Source organism: Ochotona curzoniae, unplaced genomic scaffold (assembly GCF_017591425.1).
Source record: "Ochotona curzoniae isolate NIBS_2020 unplaced genomic scaffold, NIBS_Ocur_1.0 contig_4797, whole genome shotgun sequence".
NCBI lineage: Eukaryota > Metazoa > Chordata > Mammalia > Lagomorpha > Ochotonidae > Ochotona > Ochotona curzoniae.
The window spans coordinates 2,152,138-2,164,293 of NW_024466390.1; the positions used below are offsets into that span (position 1 = coordinate 2,152,138).

Below are 12,156 nucleotides of genomic sequence, written 5' to 3' on the forward strand. Positions count from 1 at the left end.
AGTTATTTTCAAAATTCAGACATCAATGAATAGACTACTTAGACTTCACAGGTGTATCCAAACAAATATACAAATATTTGAAGTACTTTCTTCAATATAAACAAATGAATGTTCACTTTTCTTGATGTTCATTGGCCTCACAGCACACTTCTCTTCAGTTCCATATTAAATTTACTGGAACTGGTATTATGCAATCGATTTTTGTCCTGATTGCTATGAATCCTCCCTAATAAAACACCTTGGTAAGCAGTAAAAAATGGAAAAGTACTCAGGTCCCTGCCATCCATGTGGGAGATCTGTTCCAGGCTCCTGGCTTTGCCCTGATTCATCCTTGGCCGCTGTGGCCATTTCAGCAGTGAATCAGTGGATGGACGATTCACTCTGCCTTTGAAATAAATAAAACAAATGACTAAATTTTATTAAAACTGGATGGCTGAGCCAGCACTGATTTAATATTTAATGTCAATAAAATAGTTTTGAGAATTAAAATTAGTAACAAACACGGTAAGCAAGATCAAGTTTTCATAAATAAACATCTTTAGGAACTTACGTTTAGCATCACACACACACACACACACACACACACACACACACACACACACACACACACACACATCTTCCATCCATTGCTTCACTTCCCACATGTCCTCAATAGCCATGCAGGAGCGCATGCTGGGTCTCCCACATGGCAGGAACCCAATGACTTGGGCCATCACATGCTGCTCCCCAGGGTGAGCATTAGCGGGGAGTTGGAGCTCAAATTCCATCCCAGGGATTTGATTTGGGTGCCCCTAGTAGTGTCTTCACTGCTGTCCTGAGTGACCTCTGCTAAGTTTTCTAACAGACAACCTAACTGCTCCTCACACACTCTGTACCAATTATATTCCTGTTAGTCAAAAGAACAACCATTTTAGGGATTACCATCAGTTGTAAAAATGACCAATTTGATCAGAAAAAAAAATCTTTCTATCTGCTTTTAATGGATTCCCAGTGAAGTGGAAGTTTCTTCCTTTGTATTTTACTGATGATTTGTGGTTCTTATTCCACAAACTGCTTTTTCTCCATGATTCTATTCATTTTTTTCACCATCGATTTAGAACCATTCATCATCACAACTTATGTAGAATAATGCTTTGGTTTATGTGTTGAAAATACTTCCCTTCATTTCCATTTACATCACCATTTCATTTACATTTTCCTTGTATTTTTAAAGATTTAGTTACTTTTATTGGAAATGCAGAGTTATAAAGAGAAAGGAGGAGAGACAGAGAGAAAAATCTTCCATCTGCTGACACTTCCCAAGTGGCCACAATGGCCAGAGCTGAGCCAATCCAAAGCCAGGATCCTGGAGCTTCTTCTGGGTCTCTTACGAGGGTTCAGGTTTTGGGTTGTCCTCACTGCTTTCCCAGGCCACAAGCAGGGAGCTGAATGTTAAGTAGAGCAGCTGGACAAGAACTGGCACCCATATGGAATCCCAGCATTTGCAAGGTAAGGATTAAGCCCCTGAGCCACCATGCTGGGACCCACATTCTCTTTTGTGGTGTGAAGGAATTTTAATTTTTATGTAGTCAAATTTCCAGGTTTAAAAACAGAATGTCTACTGTTGGTTTTCTGCACATAAACTCTTTCAGTCACCTCAGGAACACACAGATCCATAAGTCATAGAAGTCTGTTGGCTTTATAATTCTTTAGCTTATGCTTAAATGCATGTTTGGAATTCATTTTGACATGGAGCATATGAGAAGGATTCAACTCCAAAGTTGTAGGTTAGTTTGTCATCTCTACAATAAGATTATGGATAGAACACCACTTCTGATCATTCTGCTTGTTTCTGTTCTGAGCAAGGACTACCACTGATCTGCACATTTGTTCCCATTTTCACACTGCACATTTATGAGACATTTGTCTGGAATGTCTCCCTGGGGCTATATTGTTAAGTACAATGCCTTACAAAATAATGCCCTCATCTTGAGGGTCTTCCTCTAGAAGGAATACAAAATTAATCAGGAAATTTAGGAGAGAGAGGGAGGGAGGAGAAAGGGGAGGAGGAGGTGAGAGAGAAATTGATGAGAGCTTGCTGGCATACACTGAGTGCTTTCTGAATGAGTGGGAAGTATGGTCTACAAAGATCAGATGTAGAACAACTCAGAGGGTGCTGGGTTCATGTAAGAGGTGAAGCCTCAGCTGAGAATGGTTATGATAGAGATGACGATGAGTGCAGAGCTTTGAGATATGTTTACAGGATAGAATGGCAGAAATAGTATTCAATACAAGTCGATTGGGAAGATTGGGAAGCTCCAGATTTCCAGGCACATGCCCATGTCTACTCCCTCAGATGCTTTTTCTATACTCCAATCATCAAGCTGGCTCCATTGTCACAGAAGAACAGGGCTGACAGGGACAGAAGGTATAGATCTTGGCCAGAGCAGCCAGCATTTCTTGCTCTAAAATTACCCCTCAAACCATCTCATTCTGTCCCCGAGTGAGTACAGATTAAGAAACGAATACATGAATAAAAATTTGGGAGTGGACATTTGAAATAGTGGTTAGAACACTGTTGGGGTCCCACACCCCATGTCATGCATGGTGCCTCATTTGAGTACTGGCTCCTCTGCTTTTGATCCTGGATCCTGCTAGCTCATAGCTTGGGATGCAGCAGTGATGGTCCAAAAATTGTATCCCTACCTTTTACATGGGAGGCCTGGAAGGGCTCTGGGCTCCTGGCTTTGATTTGGTTCAGGTCTGGCTATTGTGACTATTTGGGAAGTGAATCAGCAGGTGAAAGATCCTCCTCTATAAATCTCACAAATAAAAATTTACGATAAAATGTGTATCATTGTTCCCTAGATTGTGAATGAGACATAAAAATCTAAAATTATGGAGGCAAACACTAAGAATAGAAGAATGTATTCTGAATGGTCAAAAGCCATGTGACTGTTATGTATTCCTTGGAAACCTCTAATCAAATAATGTAAAAAAATTCTACTAATAACTGAAAACTTGATTTGAAACAAGTATCATGATATACTCCTTTTGCGTAGAAGATGACTGAAAAACAAATCAACCAGGTCAAATGGTTCCATAAAACCCACCAGTTTGGAGCTAGCTAAGTTTCATTACTTGTGAAATGATACAGACATTAAATATATAAGACAACCCTTTTTCCTATCAGTTTGCTAAATTTTAATTATTTTTTTTAAGATTTATTTATTTTTATTGCAAAATCAGATATGCAGAGAGGAGAGACAGAGAGGAAGATCTTCTGTCCATTGATTCACTTGGCAGCCGCAACAGCCAGAGCTGAACCAATCTGAATCCAGGAGCCTGGAGCCTCTTCCAGGTCTCCCACGCAGGTGCAGAGTCCCAAGGCTTTGGGCTGTCCTCGACTGTCTTCCCAGGCTACAAGCAGGGAGCTGAATGGGAAGCAGGGCTGCTGGGACTAGGACCAGTGCCCATATAGGATCATGGTGTGTACAAGGTGAGGACTTTAGCTGCTAGGTTACCTTGCCAGGCCCTGTTCATTGTTTTTACATTTAAATACAAACAACTCCTGAAATAACGTTAAAAGCCTAATCACTAGAAAAATTTTCTGTAGAAATGAGTTTGTCTGTAAGCAGGAAGACCTGTTTCAAATAATAAAATTTTAAAGTTTCATTTTAGGGACTGGTGCACAAGGTAAGCTAAGCTTTGCCCTGGTCCAGCATCCTGTGCCGATTCACATCTTGGCAGCTCCACTTCTGATCTAGTTTCCTGATTACGGCCTGGGAAAGCAGTGGAGGATGGTTCATGTCTTCAAGCCCATGCACTCATGTGGGCAACCCAGAGGAGGCTCCTAGATTTGGTTTTGGATCAGCTTAGCTCTGGCCATTGTGGCCATTTGGGGGTGGACCAGTGAATGGAAGATCTTTCTCCGCCCTTCTTTCTGCAACTCTGCCTTTCAAATAAAAATAAAATTCATCTTTTAAAAATATTTCATTTGAGGCACACTGTATCTGAGTCTCCTGATAAAGAACCCAGGTAGGTAATATTGCCTGAAATTGTCCATGTGTGACACAGGTGGTCACACATGCACAGGTATGTATGATCAAAGAATGGACATCATGCAAGGCACATGTGGTCCTGCATGGTCGCTATGGATACACATAGTCATGTCTGGTCAGAAGACGAGAGACAGCTTCCGAGGGAAGACCGCAACACTCACAGTTCTCCAGGGCTGTGTGGTTGCAAATGTGGCTCTTGTCAATCTGGTGTTCGGTTGCCACGGAAGAAAAGTCAATGTTCCCAATGTTCAAGATGGCAGCAAGTATACTGTACACACTTCCAAGTTGCTGAAACACACAGAGAAACGTCACATTATCCTATCCTGAGGCAGTGACTGGGGCCGGGGATGGAGCAGGGGGAGAAACCTTGGGCTGCAGCACGAGGAACCTACAGACTACGACCTCAAAGTAAGAGTTCTGAGAGGACAAGATTCCATCAGGCCTGGCTTCATTAGTGATTGCATTTATTTACTCTAAGTTCATCTGAAAGGCTGAAGGACAGACAGAGATCTTGCATCTTCAAAGTTCATTCTCTAAGATCCCGTAACAGCCAGGAGTAGGTCGGGCCTCAGTCAGGAGCCAGGAACTCAGTCCTGGTCTCCCTCCTGCGTGGCAGGAACAGCCCCTGCTGCTGCTTCCCAGGGTGCACAGGAGCCTGAAGCTGGACCTGGAGAGGAGTGAAGACTTGACTCCACACGCTCTGCTAGGAGATGTGAGTGTCCCAAGGGGCATTTTCATCCCTTTACCAAGCACGTGAGTGTGGGTGCTAGTACACATCTCCCCCAAGGTCTTAGGGAAGTGAGATGAGATATGTGGCAAAACGAAAGTTAAGAGAGAAAACGATCAAAAGATGCGAGCACCTAGAACAGAGGGTCTCTGCGGTTCAAGAACAGGCGTGAGACCCTTGGATGGCAACCTAGACTCCTCGGTAGTTATTACTTTATAGTATAAGTTTCTACACAGGGTAGATCCAAAATAAATACAATTACACACACATATGGATATATATCAACACACATGTGTGTATTTAAACATATATATATACATGATCACACATATATACATTCATGAACACATACATACACATATGCACACGTGGATTCACATTCCTATGATTCTTCTTAGTATTACTAGGGGCATCTTTTCAGAAAATCTATAGTAATTGTAGGCATTATTTCAACTTTGTTTATAGCATAGTGAATTGGAGGAAGGAGAAAAAATCCTTTATTTTTTTTCACGTTGCTACATTCTTGGAAGATAAGATACTAAACAATAAAAATATTTGTTGCTTTCATTTTAGAGGTGGGATGGTAGATGAGGCCTGGATGGAATGGAGAGTGGGGCAATGGATGGATGGGTTGGTGGGTAGGTAGGTGATGGAATATGTGGATGGGTGGGTGGGCACATGGGTAAATGAAATTGGCAGGATCTATAGCTTGAAAAAGTCTCAACTTTTGCATCTCCAACATGGTCTTCAACATTCAGTCAAAGAAGGTTTTGAATCTTCACAACCAGAATGTGAGTGCAGGTGGAAATGGTGTCACTGTGCATGCTGTTCATTACACTGAGATGAGTGACTGATGTCCTCTCGAAAAATCATGTCATGCAAAGATACACACACAAGAAGGATGCCACACAAAGATGGATAAAGGTAGTGGTCGGGGAGAGGGGGTGTACACCTGTCCCACGACACTCAGCAATGACTGCTACCGGAAGCTGGGAGGGAAGCAGAGAGCGGAGTCTCCCTCACTACTCCTAGAAAGTAGCAACCCTGCTGACATCATGAACTTAGCCGTCACGCCCCCTTAACTGTGGATGACACAAATCCAGACTCAGATGTTTGTTATGGCACCCTCAGCAAACGTACACAGTATGGGTGATTTGGGGATAAATTTGTAAGATATGCAGTTGTGGGGCAAACAATATTTAAATCTTCATTGCGGGGAACCTTTAAGATCATATTAGAGACTTGACAAATAATCCAAAAGTGGATCTTATGATTTGACTTAAACACTTACTTGATATTATGCTTATCAAATTTTTTAAACATTATTTTTTTGAAAAACAGGGAGGAGCTGTGTTAGGCTAATCTTCTTCCTGCATCCAATTTGGGCACTGGCTTGTGTCTCAGCTGCTCTGTTTCCAATCCAGCTCCCTGCTTGTGGCCTGAGAAGGCAGCAGAGGATGAGTCAGGTCCTTGGGCCCTTGGCTCCTCGCTCCTCATAGGAGGCCCAGAAGAAGCTCCTGGTTCCTGGCTTTGGATATACTTAGCTCCAACTGTTGCAGTCATTTGGGGAAGTGAACTAGCTGAGGGAAGCCCTATCTCTGCTATTCTCTCTGTAAAAATATCTGCCTTTCAAATGAAAAAAAAAAAATCTTAAAAAAAAAAAGACAGGGAGGAGGAGAGAGAAAGAGAGAGAAATTTTCATATCGGCCATTTCATTCCCTAAATTCATGCAACAGCTGGGGCTGGGGCAAGTGGAAGTCAGGAGCCTAGAACTCCTTCTGGGTCTCCCATGTGAGTGATATGGGCCCAGGGACTTGGGCCATCACCTGTTGTCTCTCAGGATGTGCATTAGTGGGAAGCTGGAACCAGGAGCAGAGCTGGGACTCAAACCCAGGCCTCTGGTATGGAATTTGGACATCCTAAGCTGTCTTAATATCTGTTCATTATAGTTTTAATTTGAAATGTGTAATATTATTTTATTGCAAATCACATCCAAATGTATAAGAAAACTTAATTTCCTCTGTTAAGAATTCTGACTTATTAGATTTTCAGGGTTATTAGATTTAAGAGTTTAAGATTTAATTAAGTGATTAGAGAAATCAGAAAGTGTTCCTCAATCCTTGTAAGCTTCTTCTGTCATTCAAGAATGTTTAAAAGATCAGAATGCACTGTATTTTTTTTAAAGGTTTAGATATTTTAAAAATCTGATGTGTTTATTCAGGGCAATTTATATTTATGAGTTAAGTGAACACATAATGGAAAATTATATCTGTTTTAATGCAAAGATCAGTAGATTTAATTGTAAGGTAAATGTAGGTAGAAAATAAAATATTAAGGAAAAACTGTATACTTTGTTTCAATATCATTAATATATCAAATTAATCAAGTACAAGTGACTGTAAATCATCTTACTTGAGGGCAACCATGCTCTTTGAACAAATCAGACAAGTCGCAGGTGAACTGCCGGCACTTGGTTTCGTATCTGTTGGTCAAGATCAGAATCATGGCTGGCATGCTTGGTGAGTCCTCTGGCCTTCCACTCTCCAATCCATTGTTCACAAGGCCAAACAGCAATCTTTCTAGCAGGCCAATCAGACCAACTGTGTCTCCAGTTACAAAACTTCCATGGCCTCTATCCCATCGGGGACAGTTGGCTTCTTACCAAGGCATACAAAGAAGACCTCTGCATTTCCGTGTCTGTGTGGTGTCTACTCCCTTTTGGGGCCACTTTTCACAATCAGCAGCCAGACTCCTCTAAGGAACTGGCAAATCCACATGCAAATATCAGGCCTAGTTTTGACTTACACTGTTCTTTCCCCCTGAGTCTTCACACACAGTCTGCTATTTATTTATAATTATTAGAAAATAAGAGAGGGGGTTGTCTGGGAGGATTGGATAGAGGGAGAAAAAGAGAGGGGCTGATTATATAGCTGTTGGTTCACTGCCCAAGTGACTGCAATAGCCAAGGCTGGGCAAGGCTGAAGACAGGACCTGGAGCTCAATCCAGGCTTCCGATGTGGGTGGTAGGAGTCCAAGCATGTGTGCCCTCACTTGTTGACTCCTAGGATACACATCAACAGGAAGCTAGATCAGAAACAAGGCCAGGCTTGAACTCAGGCACTCTGATAATGATTGTGAGCACTCCAAGCACTATCTTAACTGCCGTATCAAATGCCTGGCTCTTAATTTGATTTTCAATTTTTCCTAGGACGACTAAGCAAAAATAACTTTCTTCCTACTTTAATCAATGGTTTTACTTTTTCAAGATTTATTTATTCATCTGCAAGGCAGAGTTTATACAGAGAGAATGCATGCACATGTGAGCGAGTGCTTCCCTGTGCTGGTTCACTCATAAAATGGTCACAATGGCCATAGGTAGGCCATTCTGAAGCCAGGAACCAGGAGCTTCTTCTGGGTCTCCTACATGGGTTCAGGAGCTCAAGGACATGGGCCATCCTCCACTGCTTCCCCAGACCAGTACAAGGGCGCTGAACAGCTGGGACTCAAACCAGCATCCCATAGAGCTGCCACAGACTGAGGCTTAACTTGGAATGCCATTGTGCTTTCCTCTTTCATAACATTCTTTTATAAAAAAATCATCTGATCATTTCACTAGATGCAAAAACCATCTGACAACATCCATCATTCCTTCATGATGAACATTCTGAGCAAATTAGGTATTTAAGGACAGGTCTTGACATGTGAAAAATCATATGAAACAAACCAACAGCTAACATGACATTGGGTGGTAGAAAGTTGAAGGCCTAATACCTGTAAGAAGACAAAGAAGCCCATTTTCACCACTCCTAGTCAATATGCCACTAGAGGATCCAGATAAAGCAATTAGACAAGAGAAAAAAATAAAAGGAATCTGAATCTGGAAAGGAGGAAGACAAATGGTCACTGTTTGCCCATCTACTTTGCTTTTTAGATGAGAGGCCAGCAGAGCCCTGCAGAGTCAGCTGGAACTGCACTAAAGATCTTCACAAAATCAGAGGGAATGTCAGGAAATTCGTGGGAAATGGGATGAGAAGATGGGTTAATTTCGCTATAAATATTTGCTTTGGAAATCTGTAGACATCTTCAAAGAGTTCAGGTGTTGTGGTGCAGCCCATTAGGCTACCACTTGAGATGCCTCCATTCCATATCAGTCTCCTGACCATTCTGTTTCCAGTCTTGATTTCTAACACCTGCTGTGTGGTAGCAGATGAGGCTCAGGTGATTGGTCCCCATTTTCCATGTGGGAGATCCAGACGGAACTCCTGCCTACTGGCTTTGGTGTGTTGGGAATAGAGCAGCAGGTAGAAGACTCTCTCTCTCTCTCTTGTACTGCCTTTGAGCAGATAAAAATAAATATATTTTTTAAAGTTCATGAAAAATTAATATTATGAAAAAATTCTGCAGACTTCAAGTTTTTTTTTTTTGGCAACTAAGCAAGCTTATCTTCTAATTCTATTTTCCATGAAGTTTGAAGTCCCTTCAAATCCCATGGTGGCTGCATTTCACTCCCAGAAAACAGATATTATATTTCCCTCCATCCTAAGCTATATGCTTATGTGTTCAATAAACAGTAATTTAAACTTAGAACCTATGCTTTAAGATAAATGAATGATATTTGTCAGTACACGCAAACTGCAAAGCTGGCTTCATCTGAATGTTACTGAACATTGCTCTACCAAGCAAGACAAAGCCCTTGCACCAAATGTAGGGTAAACTTTGCCTCTAAGGATGGGGACTCAGAAGTAAACAGCGAATTAAAAATGATTCCTTACTTCTTAGCCTCCAGGGGACTGAATGAGTAAGAAGCAAATCTGATTAAAACAGAAAAAAAAAATCATGGAAAAGTGGCACCAGGAGGCTCAGTCCTTGCTCTGGTGGATGCATAGAGTCCTCCAATTTGGAGGATGCCTTGAGTTCCCAACAGAGCCACGACATGGTCCCAAAGGAGTGTCTGCTACTAGTGACACTACTTTGACAGCCATTGACAGAGAAAAAGGGTGGACACTGCTTTGCTCTTTTATTTGCTGCACTCCAAACAAAGTGGCTCTTCTCTAGAAGTTGAGATACTTACATCCAATTGTCTGCATCTGGGAGAATGAGGATCTGCTTAAGGGGGACTACAAGCAGGAAGTGACACAGAAAGGGGTGGAACCAGATTTGAATTTGATTTGGGCAGTGGGATGTTAATGAAGATGCACCTGAAAGTAGCCACAGCCCGAAAAGTTTGGATTTAAGTTAACGAGCATTGCAATAGAGACAGCAGAAAATGTCTCTTTGATTCCTTTGCATCTAACTTGGGATTGGTTAACAGTGTGCTGAAACTCAGGGACTCACAAGATATGAACCCACTGAGCCAGACCAAGAGCAAAGACTCAGAGGCCCCCATGATGTCTGGGACTCCATGATTAGAGGATGACATTGGAATGATAACTGCAACAGGCTGGCATCTGGGGCCTCCTGGACGTGTCCCCCATGGGTTGGCTGCATTTCTCAGGGGAGGTCACCCAGCACTTGGAATATAGCTGAAACTCATGATCCTGAGTTGGGGCATCTGTCTCCCAGAGTTTACGCCACTGCAAACATATTTATCTCACCAGCTCCCAAAAGACCTGTGTTCTCAAAATGGACCAGAATCACATGTCTGACTCTAAAGCCTACAGTTCAGAGCTTGTTCCCAAAAGGCAGTCAGGTAAGGTCAGCACCACTGCTCTCTGCCTGGTCCCATACTCAGCACTTAGAGCCCATGGGGTATATAATAGTGTACCTTGCTCCAGCATGATATATCCACATTGAGTTCCTTAGCAACAAGAAATCTTGCAGTGGTCCAACTCTTACTTGGTCCCATTGTTGTCCCCCCAACTCTCCAGTTCTGATGGGCCAAACAAGTTCTCTCATCCCCAAATACCAGTCCAGACACTTGTCAACTTCTGTTGCTGCTTCTTTTTGGGGAGGGTGATGTAGATGGTGGTGGGAATGAAAATTCCATCCTGGCCCTGTGTCACTAGGAAAAAGTGCTTCAGAGTAGCGGACCACAATAAAGAACTATCTGCAAGCTTCTTTAAGGGTCTGCAGAGAGATCTTAGTAAGTGATGAAGTTTTGGTCTGTTATGGAATTAATTAAGCAGAAAGGTGGGACCCATATGTTTTCTTGCTGCCCTAGAGACCACGAAACCACTGAGTTTCCAGTCAGCAGCCATTGGGTGGGCAGCTTGAGTTGCCAGCCCAGATTTCAGGCAGTATCTGTTCATCAATGGAGACAACGCATCACTCAGACATGAAGAGGATCAAGGTGAAGTCTCTACGCCTACAAGTGATTCAACATCAAGACTTCCTGGAAGTAGAATATTTGCCTCAGGATGCATTTGGCATTGACTTGCCGCTGAACCCAGAGTACAGCTGCCCCCTCTTCCAGATACTTCACAGTGTCTTGGAAAAAACCTGAGAACTCTTGGGAGAAATCATTGTAGTAATTCCTCTTCTCTTCCAAGAAGAGTTCATTCTCTGATTGGTGCCTTTATTTCCTCGACTTCTCTTGCACAGAATGGTGCCTACAACTAATGAATTCCCAGAGAATCAGAGGGGTGGGGTTTATTCTTGGATTTGTAAAGGTGACCAAGCAGGACATTGTCCCAGGTGTTGGAAGAGGCCAACACTACAACAACTTACTCTTGAAGTTGGAACATTCCACAACAACCATTTCTCAGATCAGGATACCTCAGACCACTCTGACAGTCTTTATTCCAGACACTATTTAGCTTCTCAATTTAACAAAATGCATTTCATAGTGATTTTGGTTTCTTAAGTGTGAGCATCCAGTGCAAATACACACACACACACATCTCCTTCACAAAGTCCCTATTAAGAAAACTTTCAATCACTCAATGAGTATTCCATTTGTTCTTTCTCATGTCTGATTCATCACCTTGGATTTACTGTGATGGAGCACTCAAGTTCGCTAAGGAATGAAGAACAATGGTCATCCTGGATTTACTTAAACCTCCCTCCCTTTAAAGCAGGTGCCCAAGGTCAAATCAAAACAAAGGCCACTCCTCTGTTCTTCTCCAACCTCACCCCTTTGGCACAGGGCCCACTGCTTTCCCTAGAGGGGAGGTCCTGCCCACTTCCCATCCAGGGCTGCACCAAGGGCACCCAGGAAGCGGCCAAAACTCCCAGAGAGAAGGCAGGGCAGGGAGAACTGCTGTCGTCACAGCTCAACAGCAGATGTCCCACAATTGGAGAATGTGCACTTCTTAGCAACAGCCTTTTATCTGCACCAAGAACATCTTGCATGATTAGAATACTGCTTTCTGGTAGTATGGACACAGCTGGTCCATAACTGGTGGGTGTGGACACAGCTTGAGGGTCTACAGAATCTTGTGAGCCTTTTCA

At 42.6% G+C, this 12,156-nt stretch overlaps 1 protein-coding gene across 1 annotated transcript in view; it reads right to left on the reverse strand.

The window, feature by feature from the left end:
• Nucleotides 1–12,156, reverse strand: part of MYO3A (myosin IIIA) — a 158,265-nt gene that overhangs the window by 64,498 nt on the left and 81,611 nt on the right. Inside the window, exon 16 of the mRNA XM_040988058.1 lies at nt 4,202–4,328. Within this exon, the coding sequence (XP_040843992.1) occupies nt 4,202–4,328 (127 nt within the window). The remainder of the gene's footprint in view (nt 1–4,201; nt 4,329–12,156) is intronic.